Genomic DNA, 18,660 nt, shown 5'->3' with positions numbered 1-18,660 from the left:
TTACTCTTCTCCCAATACACCAATTTTCATTCTCAATTCCCACGATACTCTCATCTTTGCACCCATCAAGCCTTATAGAAAACACCAACCATGGCGCCCGTTGCCACCGAATTCGAGCGAATCATCCACACCGGTACGCGCCTCGAGCCGTTTCGCGCGCCTCGCGATCCCTCCCGTCGACATACGACCACATGCTAACGGCCCGCAGCCCGAGAGCGCAAGCGCAATGAAGCCCTCGCCGACAAGATCTTCTCCAAGGGCCGCCGCCAGAGCGCGCCCGCAGGCCTCAAGGCCGCCCAGCCAGGAGGGTCGCTCGCCAGCCGAGTAGGCGTCAAGAAGGTTCGCAGATGATCTTCTCGAGCACGACGACGAGGAGGACAGGACAAGAAGGCTGACCCTGAATGGCGGATAAAACAGAGCCAACCCCAGAGCAAAGCCACACCCTCGGCCCTGCGCCGTCGAGCAAACGGCCTCACCGGCGACGTCAACGGCGAATGGACGCACGACCTACACACCTCCGTCAACCGCCCCGACACATCCAACCTCCCCCTCAGCTCCCGAATCACCCTCCCCGGCGCCACCACCACCACCACCCCCCGCAGGGCCCCAACAGCAGCAGCAGCGTCCTCCAAGAAGAAGTTCGCCAGGCTCAGCGCCGCCGTCGACCGCATGGACACAGACCCCTCCGTCAGGCAGCAGGTCAACGTTGTCGCGCAAAAGGGCACCCTGCGGATACAACCCGACGCGGGCATGACGATCCGCGGGCTCGCCGGCCCGTTCGCCGTCATGGCGCAGAACTTTGCGCCGGGGACGACGGCCGCGGACGTGGAGAGCGCGATGACGCCCGTCGGGGGCGAGATGCTTAGCTGCGAGGTGGTCAAGACGCATCCGTTTATGATTGTCGAGATGGTGTTTGCGTCGAGGGAAGGCGGCGAGCGGGTGATTGAAATGTTCAACAACAAGACTGTAAGCCCCCTCCTCTCCCCTCTGACTTACTCTTCTCCACCATTGTCAATGACCCCTTATCGCTAACCCCTTCCCCAAGGCCGACGGCAGAATCCTCAAAGTCTACCCCAAGCCAGGCGGCTACAAGCCCCCCCGCGACTCCTCCTCCTCCGGCCGCCAGTCATCCTCCACCCGCGCCCAAGTCGTCGACGGCTCCATGGGCTTCCCCGAGAACGACCTCATGGCCACGGACAACATGCCCCCTCGCTCGCGAAACAGCAGCAACAGCAGGCTAAACTACAATAACAACAACAACCACGACGGTGCACAAAGGCGCGGCCGCGGATTCCAGAGGGGCCACTCGAATAACGGACGCTAGAGGCGTTCGGGTTCGCATTCGCGCTCGCCGTCGTGGTCGAGGGACTTTCGGGGTAGGGGGGGATATATACCATCTTGAAGCTTGAAAGTTCTAGACGCAGAGTTTGTTGTCCCTCTTGATGCTTGCTTTGTTTCAGGGGGCTTTTTTTCTCTTGATGAGATTTTTCGTACAATGTATTTGTTTTAGGGTACGGGTTCTGGGATAGGGTGAGGACAACGGTGAAATAATCAAGCGTGCTTTTTTTTCCCCTCGTTTTTTTGTTTCCAGGGGGGTAAAAGGATGGTGCCTCTATGTAACAGTATGGTAGGAAGAAGTAAAGCTTCAGCGAAGAGCTCAGACTTGACATTTCAACTTACGTGAAATCTGCTCTAAAAGGGGATGTGATTCAACGAAAGTCCAGAGCGAGGGGTATTCCAAAGGTTAGAGTTATAGAAACAGAAGAAGTCAGACAATGAGACCTCTGTCTGCTCTTCACTACCTTACCATAGGTGATGCAATTGAAGCCCATAATCACCAAGTAGAGCCTTCAACAAGGCGGTCAAGAAAGCAAGTCCGAAAAAGATCACAGTACGACATCAATTCTCAAACAAGCCCATCTTCTTCACCTCAACAGGGAATTCACATCATCCATATTCAGTCAATTGCAATCTCTCTCTCCTCTCTCATCCATCCGTCACGCCGTGCCCCTTTTCTCCTTCTCCTTCTCCTTCTCTCCGTCATTCATGCCTCTTACAAAGACGACACAATGCAAAATGCAAATCTCCATCCATCCTATCCTTGAAAAAAAGAAAAAAAAACCCTTGGACCCCACTTCTTGGACAAAAGTGCAGATAAAGGAAAAAAGAAAAGGTCTGCAAAGCTCATCATAGGCCCAGTCTCGATTGCAGATACATACAAGGAACCAAAACAGTAACGAAAAACCGAACTCGGGACAAGTAGTCGTACACAAGTAGGACGAATGTATCCCACAACCCAACACAAAGAAAGAGCTCAACCGGCTTGAGCGATCCCCATTCACCGACAGACAGACTACGGGCTGCCATCTCTACGGCAAGGCGCTGCCTCTAGCCGTACGCAGGCGGCCGCATGCTCCCCGCAATCGTCGTATGCCGTTCCCAAAGTTTGTCATGAGGACCCGCCGAGTTGCGGCTCGGACCGTAGAATACGGAGCCCCTCGGACTCTGAGAGCTTCGGAAACATTCCTGTCCTTGCAACGACGATTCGGCGACGACGAGAAAAAGGGGCTCAAGCGATGTCAGGCCACAATTGTCCAAACCATCGGTGGTCGAGTATCGCGGGATCCAGGAATGCAACATCCATGCTCTGATATGGGACACGAGAGGGCTATCGAGCGCGTGGCCATCTCTGGCGCCAATCATCCAGGTGATCAACACATCATCATAGCCCGAGACGAATCTTTTAGCTTTGGGGGGCAAAGAGGAAACACCTCAATGCCATGGATTCTGGTTGCCCATGAAGCCTTCTTCCAGAGTCCGTTCTTCCAGGGTGCGAATGAAATCTCGGTTACTGCGCGCTCCCTGTTGAACTCGGCTGCCTCGTTTTCCGGCACGGCCAGGCGCATTATCCAATCCCTCGCCGGTTGGGGGGTAGTATGCTGGGCTGGGCTGCAGTCGGATCGGCTGGCTCGGGTCCAGGTGGCTGGCAACTCGCTGCAGGGCCGGAGGGATGCCGCTTTGCTGCTGCTCCATGGTCGAAGCCCGCTGCCTGTTGGTCCTCATGCCGCCTTGCTGGTACATGTTGGGTTGCGAAGAATTGGGGTACTGCGACGGCGGGAGCTGCTGCGGAGGCTGCGACATGGCCATCTGACCGTACTGGCCGGACTGGGGCGGCCCGTACTGAGGCTGCACGTTTCCATGGGCAGAGGCGGGATTGTAGACGGCGCTGTTGGAGTACAGAGGAGCCGGCACATGGCTAGAAGGTTGGTACTGGCCTCCGCCCATGGGCGACCCATATTGGGCTTGCGCCTGTGCTTGAGCTTGCGCCTGTGCTTGCGCCTGTGCCTGTGCTTGGGCTTGTGCCTGGGCCTGTGCTTGTGCAGCCTGCGCTTGCGCCTGCGCGGCCCGTTGTTTGCTCAATGCTTCGGCCTGCTGTTGTTGCTGCGTGCCGGGGGCCGGTGATCGGTTGAGGGAGCTCGACTTGAGGTTCATGGGCGGCACAAAGGGCCCCTGGAACTTTTGCTGCGTGATGAAGGGATGAAGCTTTGCCTGCTGGGGGGACCACCGCTCAAGAGGGTTGATGTTAAGCAAGCCTCTGACGAAGTCGATAAAGGCAATGCGATTGTTCATCTCTGTTCAGGCCGGGTTAGATGGTCCATAGGTTCTCATCGGAAAGCATGATGTCTCTCCCTTTGGCAGAGTGACAAGACTCACCTCGATCAATCTCACTCTGCTTCATGTTCTTCCGCGGCATCGGATACGACTTGATGATCTCGGGCAGCGTATTCGCCTGGAAATACTTTTTGCTGGGCTGTTCCTTGGTGTTGTGTTCCCGCGAATACTGCTCCATGCTCTTCAAGTGGTATGTCCGCCTGCCAAACTCGTCCTGCCTCCTTTCAAAGAACTCGAGGCCCTGCTTGCCCATGTCAATCATCCAGTTGGGGGGGTTGCCGAGCATCTCGACGATTCTAGCAATCTGGTTGTACTCTGACGATCCGGGGAAGAGCGGCAGTCCCAGGAACAGCTCGACCACGATGCAGCCCAGCGACCACATGTCGATGGCGGACGAGTAAGGCAAGCCCAGCAAGACCTCGGGGGATCGATAGAATCGAGACTGGATGTAGGTGTAGACCGTCTGTCGCTCGTCGCAAGCCGAACCAAAATCGATAATCTTGATGATGGGGCTCTCAAGATTCTTGAGCAGAATGTTCTCCGGTTTGAGATCACAGTGGATCAGGCGGGCCTTGTTGAGGAGGGCCAGGCCGTTCAGAAGCTGCTGGGCAAAGACGCGGACGAGGGTGGTGCTGAGGCCGCGGAATTGGTTCTGCTTGATCAGTTCGTACAGATTGACACTGAGCAGTTCGAAGACGAGACAAAGATGCTGTCGATGAATAAACGTGTCTTTCAGTCGCAGGAGATGATGGTCATCGTTCTTGTCGAGCTTCGTGTTGAGCTAGATCAAGTCAGCGCAAGCAGCAGCAGTGTGATGAGAGAGAGCCAGCATACCAAGTCCAGCACAGATACCTCCATCATACTCTGATTAAAGTAGGCTGTGCGGTTTTTGATGACCTTGACGGCCACGACCTCCTGCGTCTTGAGGTTCTGGCATTTGACGACCTGACCAAACGTTCCCTGGCCCAGCACATCGAGGATGAGGTAGCGGTTCCTACAGTAGATGAGTCAGAAGATGTCACGACGACCAGAGAGAGCAATCAATCAATCCTGAGGGAACAGGAGTAAAGTGTGACGCACTTGTGGCCGGCTTCCTCAGAGCCCAAGATATCGTTGACATAGAGAATGTAATCGCTGTCCTCGTTGTCGTAGCCATCGTTCTTGGTGCCCTTGCTCGGCTTGGTCAGGACTCGGCGGGGATTCCGCGACGACTCGTACTTGAAGCTCGGGTTGCAGATGCGATAGGTGGCCGGCAGATGCAGCGTCAGAGCTTGGAGGGGCTAGAGAGTGGCCGGGGTGCGACAAGCGGGACGGGTTAGCATGCTGAACCGAAAGAGGTCGAACGAGAGGGGAAAGGGAGAATCGGGGGGGAAGGGGACTAACACTGATGAAGCCACCCTCTGGATTTGCGCGCCTGAAGCGCGGCTGCCTCGTGTTCTTGGGCTGCAGCTCGTTGGGCGACTTGATCTTTTTGAACTCGGGCACCGTCTTCATCATGGGGGGATTCGGGCGGCGGGGGGCCTTGGAGTCGCTGAAGCCGTCGAGCGTGGCGACGGCAGACGAGGGGTAGCCGTCGTGGGAGTACGTGGCGATGGGGGGCAGCTGGGGCTGGCGGCCGACAAAGTACGGGCTCGAGTACTCGGCGTTGGGCGGCGTCTGCTGCGAGGGCGAGCTGGTGTAGGCCTTTGCGTAGGGCGACGTGGGCGACAGCGTGTCCATGGGCGAGTATCGCTGGGCGGCGGACGAGGGCTGCTGCTGGTGCTGCTGTTGCTGATGCTGTTGAGTCTGCAGCTGGTGCTGGAGCTGGTGCTGTGGCTGGTCCTGGGGCGAGTACAGGCCCGACGAGCGGGTGCCCGACAGATGGGCCTGGTGGTGCGGCCTCATGGGATACTTGATGCCGGCGTGGGCATCGTGGGCGTCGTGCATGGCGACGTCGCCGCTGGTGTCGCGCACGGGGGCGGTCGCGAGGGGCGAGGTGGCCGGGTTGAGGCTGAGGCTTGTGCTGGACGAGGAGCCGTGGTGGGCGCCGAGCTGGTGGTGAGCCTGGTGAGCCTGGAGCTGGCTCTGGCTCTGGCTCTGGCTCTGGAGCTGCTGCTGATGCTGAGGCTGGTGCTGATGCTGATGCTGGTGCTGGTGCGGCAGCTGGTAGTGCAGCTGGTGCGGCAGCGTGTGGTGCTGGTACGGGCGGTCGTAGCTGCTGCTGCTGTGGGAGGGGCCGGAGCTGTTGACGTTGCCGCCGGAGCTGGTGCTGTTGTTGAGGTTGGAGCTGGAATGGTGGTGGGCGCCGGCGATGTTGTTGCTGCTGCCGTAGGGCGACGACGAGGCAGCGGCAGCGGGCGGCGGCGCGGCAGGGTTGGACGCAGCTGCAGAGCCAGACGCAGGGACAGACGCAGACGAGGACGCCTGGCCAGGAAGTGAGGCGGCGGAGGAGGAGTGCAGAGGCGAGGGATAGTCTCGCGATGGCTGGCCGCTGGTCGAGTGTCGAGGGTCGGGGTACCACGACGGCTTGTCCATGGCGGGCTGGAAGCAGAGGCTCTCGGCTCGACGCTCGAGCTCCGACTCGACTCGACGAACTTGGACGGGACTGGACTGGACTGGAGCTGGACTGGAGAGGAGGGGCGTCAGCGGTCCCAAGCAGCGGCCGACCAGACCAGGGCCACGCAGCAGCACCTCGACGCAACAGCTGGGAGCGCTATTATTTTCTCCGCCGATGCTCGAGCGAAGGGCTGCTTGTTCGTTGGTCAGCGCCCCCCCGATTGCGTCGCCTTGCCTTGCCTTGCTTTGCCTTGCCTTGCCTTTGCTTTGCCTCTCTGCCCTGCTTTCCGTGCGGGCTTTTGTTGCTGGGCTGCTGTGGTGCCCGCGCTGGAACCTGCTTTGCTCTGCTTGCCGGCGGCGCTTCTGCTGCAGCGGTGCCCTGATTTGCGACTGCGATCAGCCAGAGATGCAGCAATTGGGCGCTTGGGTGGAGGCCCAAGTTCCGGGGGGTGGAAGCGCTTTTGATTGACGGAGGGAGACGATGGGGAAGCGGTTGGAGAATGCTGGAGGCGGTACTAAAGCGTCTGGTAGCAGCAGCAGCACCGCTTGTACCTAGTAAGCTGTCCAGTACTGTACATGTACTCTAGCAGGCGTGACGAGCAGCAGCAGCAGCGGCGGCAAGAAGCCGTAAGCAGCCGGAACTGGCGAGTACCGTCGCCATATCCAACCTCAGCACCGCAGTGCCCGTGCATGCCATTTGTTCTCTACAGCTGCAAATCTACAATCTCCATAAGGAGAAGAGCTTATTTTCATCCCGTCCGCCTGGCGAGTTCAACGCTGTTGTTTCACCTCTCAACAAACGCATCTACAAAATCAAAGTCGAACTCCAGCTGTACGTCCACGTACTTGGTACCCACGCCGCGGTGCGATGCCTGTGGCGATACATCGGCTCAACGGGGCGGGCAGTCGCAGAGGGCGCTTAGTGGCCGTTCAAGGCCTGGGCTGGCCTGGCCTGTGCCGTCAGCGATCGGTGCCAGTGGAGGCCTTTTGGTGGCTGCTGGCTGTCGCTGTTTCTAGGCCGCGTCGGTACTAGCCGCTCAGCTGGCAATGGAACGACTTCGGCCAGTCTGTAGTAACTGGAACTGGGAGTTCAACTGCAAACGAGGGAATTGGGATCTTGAGATGGTGCTGACTGGTGATAGTTGACTGGATATCTTGCTGCCGATTCTCTGAGTACATTACATTAGGAATATGGTGACAAAACACCATCAGAGACACGCCGGGTTCTAGATCTCGCGCTACCATGACACCCCAGCAACAGACATGTATTCTCATCCATCCGCATCCGGACTCAGCACCTGAGTAATAGAACAATACTCGGACGAGTAGAGATAAGCATTCCTTCAAAACCACAGAATGCAAAAGTATGCTGAAAGTATGGATAATTCCGTCAACCTCAGCTGTTGCTTGTCCCAGCTTTTCCCTCAAAGAACATTCATCAACAGCCAAAACAGCAACAAGCGCCGGTGGCCATACCCAACCAAGCCCCCGTTCCCCAGCGACTCGCACATCGCCAATGGGCCTTTCAAGCGCCACACAAGCACCGCCAAGTCCCAATCTCGCCATTATTCTCAAATACGCATAAGCCAAAAAGCCTTCTGATATAACATGATAACAAGATGGGCCACATAATATCTCAACCAATTATTAAAAAGATTCATATACACGTACTGGTTATATCGGTTATTAATGGCAGCAATGACATCAAAATAGAGATATGCACCGCGCAAAATCCTCTCATGCACCAACACGTATGCAGCTCGAAATCGCCACTGGCAGCTCTTCAACACCACGCACGTCATCTCACGTTACAAATCCAATCTTTTGCCTCCTCGTACGAGCAAATGAAAGAAGCAATCCCACAGCAACAGCCTTGTCGCTTTGCGGTAACCCTGGAGGTTAATCGAACGCGATGGAAATTTTTCACATGCAAGTCCGTTCACACTTCAATCGATCTACCAGGTAGGCATAGTACCTACGTAAGTGATAAGAGGAGAGCATGGAAGTAATCAACCCGCTCTTCCAGTTCTGCTTCGTCTCTAGTTTCACTAGATGTAAATCTGCATCAAGTTTTCAGACTCCGCCGGCCCGCCGAAACCCCTCGAATAACCGCTGCAAGTAACAAAATCATGGCTGCAAACGCTCTCTTCTCCGGTTACTATATCCAGCCGTTTGTTGTGTTTTGACACCCTATGGTGATGCCACGCTCATACTTCAAATCGTGCGAAAGTAAAGTACAAGTAAGAATTCGTAAGAACTCGTAATCATCATCATACGGCAACAAGGCAAAAACAATGTGTGAAAAAGGGGGTGAGAAATCAGACACAGACGTACAGAGAGAGAGAGAGAGAGAGAGAGAGAGAGAAATCACCCGCTCCAAATGCTCCCATGTGGTATCCCAGCAGCAGCGCTCGTCAAAGGAACAGACTATGAAATCAAAGAGCATTCCAAACTTTTCGTTTTCCCCGTGCAGAACATGAGAAATTTACACGGCAAAGGGAACAAGGAGAGGAAGCAGAACCCCTAGATGAAACAACCTTTGGAAATCACACTGGAAAGAAAAGGACTGCTGGTACAAAACGACGAAAGACCATATGGTGAGAATGGCAGTATGATAAAGAAAAGGAGAGAGGGGACAGAGACGACAAGTTGGAAAGACTCAAACAGAAATGGGCAGACAAGGAAGGAGTGAAGATACGTCAAAATGGCAGCAGGGGGGAGAACCCGAGTTGACCCCCGACCTTGAAAATTCTTCTTTCTCATCCCTTCATTCTTACATCCATGCGCGCTTCATACCTGATGACTACGACTGATAGCCGCCGAAACCGTTGTTGAAGTTTTGCCCTTGGTTCTGATTCCACTGGGCGTTGGGGCCCTGGTGGCCGCGCCCGTATCCTCCGGCACTCTGGGGGCCGCCGTATCCCATGGGGGAGCCGCTGTATCCTGCGGGAGAGCCGGCTTGCGGGCCGCCAAAGTTGCCCTGTTGTCCGTTGTATTGCGCTACAGCAAAGATGATGCCACGGTCAGTCTCGGATCTGCAGACGAGAGTCACGCCCCTGTTCCTCATCAGAGCTACTTACCACCATATTGCGGGTAATACGTGGGAGTACCAGGGAAGCCCGGGGCCTGGGAGGTCTGGGGGCTGTACGGCTGCTGAGGGTCAAACGATCCGGAGTTGGGAGCCTTGTCCTTTCCCCACTGCGCGCTCGTTAGTTAAATAACCCAACATCCAACGATGGATATCTGGAACAGCAAAGGGTCACTTACGCTGCACTTCAACGGTCGGCCATTGACGTTGTATCCGTTCATCTGGCAGATAGCCATGGCTGCGTTCTCGTGAGAGTCCATCTTGATAAAGGCAAAGCCGCGGTCCGCCTGGAAGCGCGACTCCATTACGAAGCCAAAGTTCTGGAACAGGGGCACGACGTCGTTTGGCGTCGTGTAGGGGGTGAGATTCCCCACGTAGCATGTCGTCTGCCAGTTGGGCGTCTGCGCGAGGATCATTTCGTAACTAGCGACTCCGTGGGCAGGGAACTGGTGGTGACCAAAGGGGGTGGTGGGCGTCATGCCCATGGCTTGCATCGCCTGCTGCTGAGCCATTGACGGCTGGCCCTTTTGGTTGGCCCAGTTGCAGCGAATGGCCCGCGATCCGAGCCACTCTCCGTCCATGGAGCTCAGAGCCTTTTCGGCATCGGGTCGGTCGCGGAAGGCAACGAAGCCATAGCCTCGAGATCTACCCGTCTTCATGTCCCACATGACGCGAGCTTCGGAGACGGAGCCAAAGGCGGAAAAGGCCTGCATCAGGATGTCGTCGTTGACTTCGTTTGACAGATCGCCGACAAAGATGTGGAAGTGGTTTGAGGTATCCTCTTTGGTCGTCGTGTTGGACTGATAAGCCCAGTTGACTCGGATCTCCTACATCGTTGGCAAGACGGAGTGTTAGTGGCAGCCGGTTGGATAAAGGGGATACGCCGAAGCTGTGGAAAGCCTGTAAGAGTGGGAGACATACGGATTGGTGAACCCTCCGGCCGTTCAGGGTCTGCATGGCCCTCTCAGCCGCACCGGGGTCGTCGTACTCGACGAAGCCATAGTTGTAGCCCTTGGCCTATAATGCACAAGACAGCAGTTAGCAAAGTCGTAATACCCATCATGGAGCAGGATCTCGCAGAGAGATCAGGGTATCTCATACATTCTTGTCGGGAATGATCTTGACGTTCTGGACATGGCCAGTGGTCTCAAAGATCTGACGCAGCACGTCCTCGGTGACTCGCTGATCCAGCCCGCCAACATAGAGGGCCCGCTTGTTGGGCTCAGGCGCAGCTCGTCGGAAGCCGGTGGTCGGGGACAGGATGCCGCCAGCGTCGACGCCGGAGCGCGGAGAGGTAATGGCCGTCGGGATTGGGTTCGTGTTCTGCGGGATGTGGAGGGGAGGCGGGGGGAGGTGAGTTGGGTTGCCCTGGCCGTTTTGGGCGGCAGAGGCGCCAGGCTGCGCAGAGGTCGGGACGGCGCCAGCGTCAGCCATTGTTCGCGACGATGAGGAGACTGCCGAGGGGATCGAGTCGAGTCGAGGCAGGCCAAGGGGGTTTGAGCAGCGATGGGCGCGCAGGACGGCGGCGTCGGTGGCGATTGGGGGGGAGGTGAGGAGAAGTCGGTAGAGAGGAGGGGTGGTTTTTTAGGGGGGAGATATGCAACGAAGAGGCTCCGATCACGAGCTCGCTAACTGTCGACGAGGCAGAGGAAAAAACAATAGAAACTGCTCTCAGCGAGAGGCCGGAAGATGCTTGGAACAAATTCAAGTTGAGCGCTGCGCCAGCATAGGGAGAGACGGCGGGTGGAAGGAGAGCTGGTAGGAGGAGCTTGAAGGAAGCTTGCAGCGCTTGTGAGGAGGCTGAGGCGGGACAGGATCCGGACAGGACAGGACAGGACAGGGGATCCGGGGAACAGACGACTGAACAAGCTGGACAAGGAGAAGAAGAGAAAACGAGGCAATGGAAGAGGAAGAGAAAGGGAATAACGGTTCCAACGCAGAAGAAAACGATAAAGGAAACGAGTCCCGCAAATCGCAACCAGCCGCTCCGCTACGTTCGTGCACACACAGCGACGTTGTCTGAAGGAAGAAAAACAGAGACAAGAGTATGCCCGCACGTACGAGCTTGAAGCTGTGCCGCTCTAGTGCTGTAGCTCAGCAAGTTGAGCGGGATCAAACGTCAAGGCAAAAGGTTTGTGCTGGCGCGAGTGGAGGCCGGCCGTGATATGGCGGCGCCTACCCTGCAACAGGCAAGGTGCAGAATTTTTTGCCGAGAGGGGCGCGGCTGAACTGGGGCTTGTGAGTTGATAGGAGGAGGCTTGAAGGACTGAGCTGTTGAATTGTTTCTCGAACGCGAGGACAACATGGCAGTGCAGGGGTGGTTCTTACAAAAAGAGCTTTCAACCGGAGACACCTGTTTATTTATATCTTTGTGCTCAACACTTTGATGCCTTCTGTAAGGTTGGACTGGGCGTTGTGCAACCAGCAGGACTTTGCCCAAAGATGTCAGTACCTGTAGTAAGCATAACTCAGATAACAAACGAGGCTGAGATGGCGGCTCTGAGATGTCCATTCAGAGGAAGAAGTCGTTGATCTCTGCGTGTATTGCTATTGCAGTCAACCTTGCCTCCATCTAACGCAGTTTCTTCTCACTCACTCATCACTGTACTTTGTCAAGTCCTAGCTCGGTCAGCCGGGCAATGCTGCAAGTCTCGGCTCTCGAGGCTGCCTCTTTGCTCAGCGCCACACCGAATTCAGCAGCCCAACATGGCGCAATCATTGCTTGTTTACGGGTACCTAGAGCAAGGCTTTACTGACTTTCAAATGTTAGGCTTGTAGGACAGGGCGGGCTGTGCTGTGTGCTTGCTACTCCGTCTTTGGACTGTACCTGATGTGCTTGAATCTCCCTCTCGCCCCTTGGATGGATCTGAGAGCAGCATGGACATCCGTCTCGCTCATTGACTGTATCAAGGCCGGCACCACCTTAAACAACAAAGCACCCAGTTGTGTACCAATATCCCCGGGGTTCAACGTCATCGATGAATCTCTTGGTGAGCGAGTAGATGCATATGCGGACAACAAGAAGCGTCAATGAAAGATTGCAGTAGATACATGCAGAGTCCGAGAAAATGCACCTGTCAAGCTGATCCATGTTATCTCAAACTCAACTTTCGTCTGCTTTTCTTCCAGCCAAGGTGCAGCCGCTCGGGAATACCTTGTCTCTAGGCGGCATTTGCGGGGAAACTCTTGAGTTCAAGTCCTGCCACCGATCGCGGGCTACGGGATCGGCAGAGGGAGGCGCAAGTACACTCTACGCGCCCTCGGGTGCCTTCCGAGCCGTTGGGTGGGTGTCTTCAGCGATCAAGCAGCGAGGTCCGACTCCGGATGCTCCCCAGACAGCGCTGGAATTAGCGCCAATGCTGCCGATGCTGTACTGCCAGCACGTACCGAGTACCTGCCCCAGACCGACCTTGACCTTTTTTCAGCCACAGCTGCCTTTGGCACCAGCCACAGCAGCATCGCCCCTAGGAGGTATTACTCGTACTTTGTACGCCGTAACTTTGCCAGCCCTTCCCAAGGCTCAACCCCAAGGGAAACAAAATCTCACCCTCACTCTTACAAGCAAAAGCAGCCCGTTTCGCATCCGCCCTCGCCCTCCCTATTGCAGCCATCTTACATTGTCTCATCTTATTCTCTCCTCTCCATCTTCACCTGTTCGTCTGTCGCCAACCGAGATAAGCCCCCCCGCGCAACCCCGAACTCCCCATTAAATCCAGGTCGAATCGCCGCCTCTCCGTCTGGCCGCGTTTGGGCCCGCGCATCTCCAGAGTCGCATTGCCGATTCGCTTCTGCCGCCGATACCAGGCATCTTCAGCCGCGCCAGGCGCATTTGCTCCCGCTCCCTCAATCACCTTCTTCACCTCTCAGTCGACCTCGCAGTGCCGGTGAAATGGCAGCCTCGCCTTCAATCTCGGGCCCTTTGGACGCCCTGCAATCCATCATCAATGACGTGGTGAGTCTGACAACCGGCCTGGCGCCTCTTCTGCTTCCTCCTTTCCATCGCGCCACTTCTTGACCTCTTCATCTGTCTTCTCTCCTTCGCCAAACTAATCTTACTCTCATTGTCAAGCTCGTGCAAACCGGCAAGGCTCTGCGGGCGTCGCGCCGAGATTCTCAGGGGAACCTGACGTACGCCTATGGGCCGACGCAAGCCAAGTTGCCAGATACCATTGAACAGTTCCACATGACGCTCAACGAGCTCGAGTCCGAAATTGTAAGTGACCCTTTATCTGATCTCTCTTCACTCATCCATCCTCTTCACTTTCCTCTCGAGTCCGTAACTTGGTCACTTACTCTTCTCTTTCGGTCGGCTAGTTGAGCGCCAAGTCGACCTTGCTCAGAGACTACAATGAGCTGCAGGAGAAGAAGAGGCAAATCCTGTCCCGGCCTACATTTCAGACTGCAGACGGTCAGACAAAGCGACCACCCACAGTCGAGATGGCCACACCGCCAGAACCCGTCTTCAAGGACGAGCCCATGGCGGAGGACACCGAAGTTAAGCCCATGGCGCCCTTCCCCAACATGAGTATCAACCTTGCGGAGCCCGAGCCTATGGAGATTTCGGCCAAGGAGACCAACGGCCAGCCACCGCAGCAGCAACCACCACCCCCCGGCGGCATGAACGGGCTGAATGGAACTGCCAGCCCAGGACTTGTTCCTCAGCCGCTCAACGCTGATCAGAAGCCCATGGTGGAGATGCATTCCGGACCTCCTGGCCCCAACGTGCCGCCGGCGATGCCAGAGCCTTCCGGAATGAACTTTACCGACATGGAGTTTACGCTTGCGGCCCCTCCGGGCAGCGAGGTGCCCGGCCAGCCCAACACTTCCAAAGAGCCATCGTTCGACATGGCCACCTTTGCGCCGGCCGATGGTGGCGACGACCTCTTGAGTCTCAACCATCTGTTGCCGACGGACACGAACAATGCGCCCGGCGCGGCGCCCCAGCCCCAGATGAAGATGGAGGAGATCAAGGCCGACGGAGGGGCGGCCCCCATGAACACGGACTTCTTTGGCCCGGGGTCCGGGGCCGCTGACGGCATGGACTTTGACTTTAGCCTGGGCGGCTCGGGCGACGACACGTTTGACGACCTGATGAACAACCGCGACAGCACGTTTGAGCTGATGGACGCCGGCGGCGACTTTGACACTGCGTTTTTCGGGCTTGACAAGGCAGATGAGAATCCTGCGTGAGAGGGCCAAGGATGATTTTGTTTTCTTTAACCTCTGGACTAATTTTCCACCTCTCTCTTGACGGGTTTCTCTGCGGATCGGTGGGAAAGGAGTCTATCTTTGTTGATTTTGAGACGTGGTCATCTTTCGAGTTTGGTGTGCGTCCATGACGCATGCTTGTCCCATCTGGGCTTCATCTACTGCTGGGAAAGGGTTCACCTCTCTTAATATTTAGTTTCTGCCTTTCCTCTTTTCTGTCTCATCTCTTTATCTTGTCTCTTTATTTCAGTTGTATCACGTCGAACATGATTGGGAACCAACGGGTAGCGGTGTATCGGGAATGGAATAGGTCGAAGAAGAGAATATACCCCTGTTTTGGCACATCCATCTCGTCTCCTGAACAGTCTCCGTAGTATTGACGTCGGCAGGTGTGAACATACGCTACTACTAATGAACTTTCAGCATTCCGACTACGAGCCATTCATGCTTCATCTCGAAGCAATTGCAGACAGCGTCTTCCCGGTCCAATCCACAGAGGATCTTCAGGCATTGTGTTTAAAAACAAAACAAGAGGAACGGGGAAATTGTGCAAAAAAAGACAAGATATTCCCCTATATTAGAATTCGTTTCGCATAAAAGACCTTTTTCAAACCAATCATGCGTCAGAGTAACCTCCTTCATTCACAAAATAACGTGAAACACCTAGAAACCACGGTAAAGAGAAAGCAAGCCTCCCATCCCATTGCTTTTTCTTCAAACGCAAGCCTTGAAGTAAGTACAGAAAAGGGTCGTCAGACACTGCCACCACCACCACGTATTTTAGAAAGAAGAAGGAAAAGAAGGAGGGAGTTGGGTAGTATTAAATATTACTACAACTAAAGAAAAAAAAAAAAAAAAAAAAAAAAAAAAAAAAAAAAAAAAAGGGCCAACACATCCCAGGCAACTGCCGGTTTCACCCTTGCCAACTATCAAAGCTTTTTTTTCTTTGGAAGGACCAGAGTAACTTGGAATTGCGGCAACCCGAAAGCAATTAAGAAGAAGAGGATAGTTTTGTTGGGATTTTTCAAAGAAAATTCCCGCCAATTCGCCCTTGTTAACAACTATCAAAGCCGTCAAGTATATTAAAAACGAGAGAAGTTTAAAAAGCAAAGCAAAAGGGGGTAATCGTGTGATTGAAGAGCAAGGTAGTGGTATAAAGAGTAAGAGTATCGGTCATGAGCTCGTAAAGTCAATATTACGGAAAAAAAGGATGGGGGTATTGTATCATAAGAAAAAAAAAAAAAAAAAAAAAAAAAAAAAAAAAAAAAAAAAAAACGGCGTCTAATATCTCGAGTTTACACGAGAAACATATAACAAAGGAAAAAGAGAGAGAGAGTGAGAGACAGGGAGAAGTTTGGTTGGAAAGTGGTAGAGGAGAGTCTAGGCAGATGGTGAAAGTAAGAAGCAGCAGAATAATCACCACGGAGGCTTGACGGCATTCGCGGCCGCCGCCACCCGCCTCCTAGCCAGCAGACTCTTGAAGGCCCCCAGAAACTGCACGAGCGACTCCTCATCGGGCGCGCAGAAGCGGTACGTCTTCTCCTCGGTGATGATCTGCAGGCAATTCGTCTTGCTGCGGCTGACGGGGTCCATCTCGACGACGTTGACCACGTCGGCCACCTCGATGATGCTCTGGGCGGCGTACTCGGACTCGTCCTTGTAGAGGACCAGCTGCCGGGCGCGCAGGACCCCCCACATGTGCTTCCACTGGCGCACGCCGCCCTTGCTGCGGTGCATCCAGAGGGCGCCCTGCCAGACGACGCGCTCGGACTCCTGCTCGGCCGTCACGGCGCTGACTTGGCTCGCGGAGCGGCCTCCCGTCTCCGGTCGCTGGCCCAGCGGGTTGTTGGGCTGTTGTTGTTGTCGGGGCATGGTCGAGCCCGGGGTCTGCAGCTCGGGGGGCGACTGGGCGGCCAGGCTCTCGTAGGACGTGCCGTGTCTCCGCGGGGCGTCGTTGTCGGAAAAGTCAGAGTACGAGAGCATCTCGTTGCCCGACAGGCCAGACGAGTCCAGCGTGTAGGAGAAGCGGTGGTTTCCGCCCATGAACTTGGGCACCGTCGACTCGTAGTTGCCCATGTGCTCGGGCGAGCTCGAGAATGCGCCGTACGCGGGCTGTCGGTAGCTGTCGGGGGCGCAGGGCGACATGGCGTTGTGCACGACGGGGCTGCCCAGATACATTTTCTCCTCCTCCTCGTCGAGCCTGGCGGTTCTGCGGATGGCATCGACCCATTCCTCGGCGTCCTGCGCGGTCGAGGCCTGGAAGTGGTAGTTTCGCGAGGGCGAGAAGAGGCCAAAGAGGTGCTGGCGCTTGTGCTTGGGGTCCTTGAGGAAGGCGACGGCGGAGAGCTCGGACGTGTAGAGCTGGTGGCGGAGCTTGGTCTCCTTGTCGTCCTTGTAGATGGAGATGCCGTTTGGTCGCAGGACGAGGTAGACGCTCTTCCAGTTCTGTCGCGGCGCAAAAGCGCGTTAGCCATTGGATCTTCCAAGAGTTTCGAGGGAGCAACTCAACATACCTTTGTCTTCTGGCCGCGCTTCTGGACGAACCCGCTCTTGATGACGCGATCGACCTCGAAGCAGCCGGTCTGGAGCACGGGATGAGCCGCCGTGTCCAGGGGTAAGCGACTGCGGCGGTTCAGGGCACCGGCGTCGCTGGAGGCGCGGGCAGCAACGGCCGCCTCCTGGAGCCTCGTTTCTCCCTGTCGAGGGGCAGCCATGGCCGGGCAAGGATGTGGTTTGCCTCGGGGCGACGATGGAGCTGAGCCTCGTGAGGCTGTCGGAGCCGGTTCGTGGACGGTGAAAGGTGTGAATGTGTGGATGTGGAGCAGCGGGATTGTCGATCGGGGTCGGTGGTGGTTTTTTTGCAGTCGCAGCTGGTGGTCGTACAGTAGGGGTCTCTCGGCAGTGTCTTGAGTTGAGCCTCTAATAACAGAGCCTTGAAAGTGACGAGCAGAGGCAGCCGGTAGAACAATTGAGGCGAAGCGCTGCAGTCTGCAACAGGCGGCCGCGGCCAGGCGAGGGCGATGCCGATGACGATGGCAATGTCAGGCTTCCGGGTCGGGTGATTCGAGGGCCGCCGGCGAACAGCGTATTCGTACTTTTTTTTTACTGGGCGTAGAAGAAAAAAAAAAAGAGGAAGCCTAGGGTCGCGACCAGGCTGACAACGTGACGATGAAGAAGCAATAATAAGTAGTAGTGCGTGGAGCGGTGGAAGCAGTCCCGTCCCCCAGCTGTGATGCGCGCGTGGCCGACTGAACGACCATAGTCTGGCGTTTAGAGAGTCAAGTTCAACAGTTGAGAGTTCAGTCCGGGTTCAAGCAGCAGCAGCAGCAGCAGCAGCAGCAGGAGGAGCTTCTTGGTCGGTTTCAGCTGCACGGGCGTCTGTGTTCGAGGCGCGACAGGTGGATGGTTCGAACCGAGTCGCCTTGCGCCGGCACTGAATGCAGCAGGGGTCGGGGCGCGATGATTGGGCCGAGGGCGGCAGTTCGACAAAAGGGGCGAACGGATGTGAAACAGGCTCAGGAATTAGAAACAGACACAGATGAATGGACCGGGGTTGTGGGTTTAATATAGTCGTCGTGTTATTAGTGGTGGCTTGAGTGGCATGTTGTGTTGTCAGTGTTAAAAGAGGTGAGTTGGGGTTGTGCTTAAGCGTGTCGACTCGAGGCGTAATTGACAAGGTTCGGGGCTGCTGCTGTCGACTATGCTCACAGTTGCCTTGGACTCTTCTGATGGATTGAGGACAGCGCCGCAGAAAGGTGGCCAGGATACGCGGCTTTTTGACGTCACAGGGCTTGTGAGGACGCTGGAATGGGACGAGATGGCTCAAGGAGGGAGTTGGTTATTAATAGCCGCGCCTCTTGTTGTGCTCTGGCGGTTGAACAAGGTGCGAGTCTGCTCGTGTGGCTGAAGAATGGCTGCATCTAGACCGAGCGGCTTGCATGCCAACTCGGAGCAGCTTGTTCCTCCATCTAGCCGCGCGATACAGATACCGTACTGGTACACTAGGTGACCAGATGGGACAGGGCTGTCAATACCCGGTATTCAATGCGAGTCCACAGAATAATAGAGACGGAAACACAAACAGAAACAAGGACATGGGTTGCTGAAGCGAGCGCTACTACTATATCACGGCACCGTGCATGATTCGTCTCGCTACT

At 55.8% G+C, this 18,660-nt stretch overlaps 5 protein-coding genes across 5 annotated transcripts; 2 read left to right on the top strand and 3 right to left on the bottom strand.

Moving 5' to 3' along the window:
* Positions 1 to 90: 90 nt before the first annotated feature.
* CCMA1212_006226 (uncharacterized protein) lies at positions 91 to 1,324 on the top strand (the record flags this gene model as incomplete). Its single annotated transcript, XM_073703460.1, has 4 exons — positions 91 to 133; positions 209 to 339; positions 382 to 966; positions 1,046 to 1,324. The coding sequence occupies 4 exons, from the start codon at positions 91 to 93 to the stop codon at positions 1,322 to 1,324; spliced, it is 1,038 nt and encodes a 345-aa protein (XP_073557739.1).
* Positions 1,325 to 2,772: 1,448 nt separating this feature from the next.
* Positions 2,773 to 6,186, bottom strand: CCMA1212_006225 (Dual specificity protein kinase YAK1; the record flags this gene model as incomplete). Its single annotated transcript, XM_073703459.1, has 5 exons — positions 2,773 to 3,632; positions 3,715 to 4,453; positions 4,507 to 4,666; positions 4,753 to 4,952; positions 5,056 to 6,186. The coding sequence occupies 5 exons, from the start codon at positions 6,184 to 6,186 to the stop codon at positions 2,773 to 2,775; spliced, it is 3,090 nt and encodes a 1,029-aa protein (XP_073557742.1).
* A 2,824-nt stretch (positions 6,187 to 9,010) lies between these two features.
* CCMA1212_006224 (Oligouridylate-binding protein 1) lies at positions 9,011 to 10,729 on the bottom strand (the record flags this gene model as incomplete). Its single annotated transcript, XM_073703458.1, has 5 exons — positions 9,011 to 9,242; positions 9,284 to 9,405; positions 9,475 to 10,122; positions 10,217 to 10,312; positions 10,397 to 10,729. The coding sequence occupies 5 exons, from the start codon at positions 10,727 to 10,729 to the stop codon at positions 9,011 to 9,013; spliced, it is 1,431 nt and encodes a 476-aa protein (XP_073557741.1).
* Positions 10,730 to 12,660: 1,931 nt separating this feature from the next.
* CCMA1212_006223 (uncharacterized protein) lies at positions 12,661 to 14,485 on the top strand (the record flags this gene model as incomplete). Its single annotated transcript, XM_073703457.1, has 4 exons — positions 12,661 to 12,665; positions 13,163 to 13,247; positions 13,365 to 13,508; positions 13,610 to 14,485. The coding sequence occupies 4 exons, from the start codon at positions 12,661 to 12,663 to the stop codon at positions 14,483 to 14,485; spliced, it is 1,110 nt and encodes a 369-aa protein (XP_073557737.1).
* Positions 14,486 to 15,919: 1,434 nt separating this feature from the next.
* On the bottom strand, positions 15,920 to 17,217 carry CCMA1212_006222 (uncharacterized protein; the record flags this gene model as incomplete). The annotated part of the gene is made up of 2 exons (XM_073703456.1): positions 15,920 to 16,948; positions 17,017 to 17,217. The coding sequence occupies 2 exons, from the start codon at positions 17,215 to 17,217 to the stop codon at positions 15,920 to 15,922; spliced, it is 1,230 nt and encodes a 409-aa protein (XP_073557736.1).
* Positions 17,218 to 18,660: the final 1,443 nt, after the last annotated feature.

The sequence above is a fragment of the Trichoderma ghanense genome (genome assembly GCF_004382785.1).
Source record: "Trichoderma ghanense strain CCMA-1212 chromosome Unknown scaffold_7, whole genome shotgun sequence".
Classification (NCBI taxonomy): domain Eukaryota; kingdom Fungi; phylum Ascomycota; class Sordariomycetes; order Hypocreales; family Hypocreaceae; genus Trichoderma; species Trichoderma ghanense.
The sequence above is the reverse complement of the archived record's forward strand: the minus strand, read 5'-3'. Positions and strand labels throughout refer to the sequence as shown.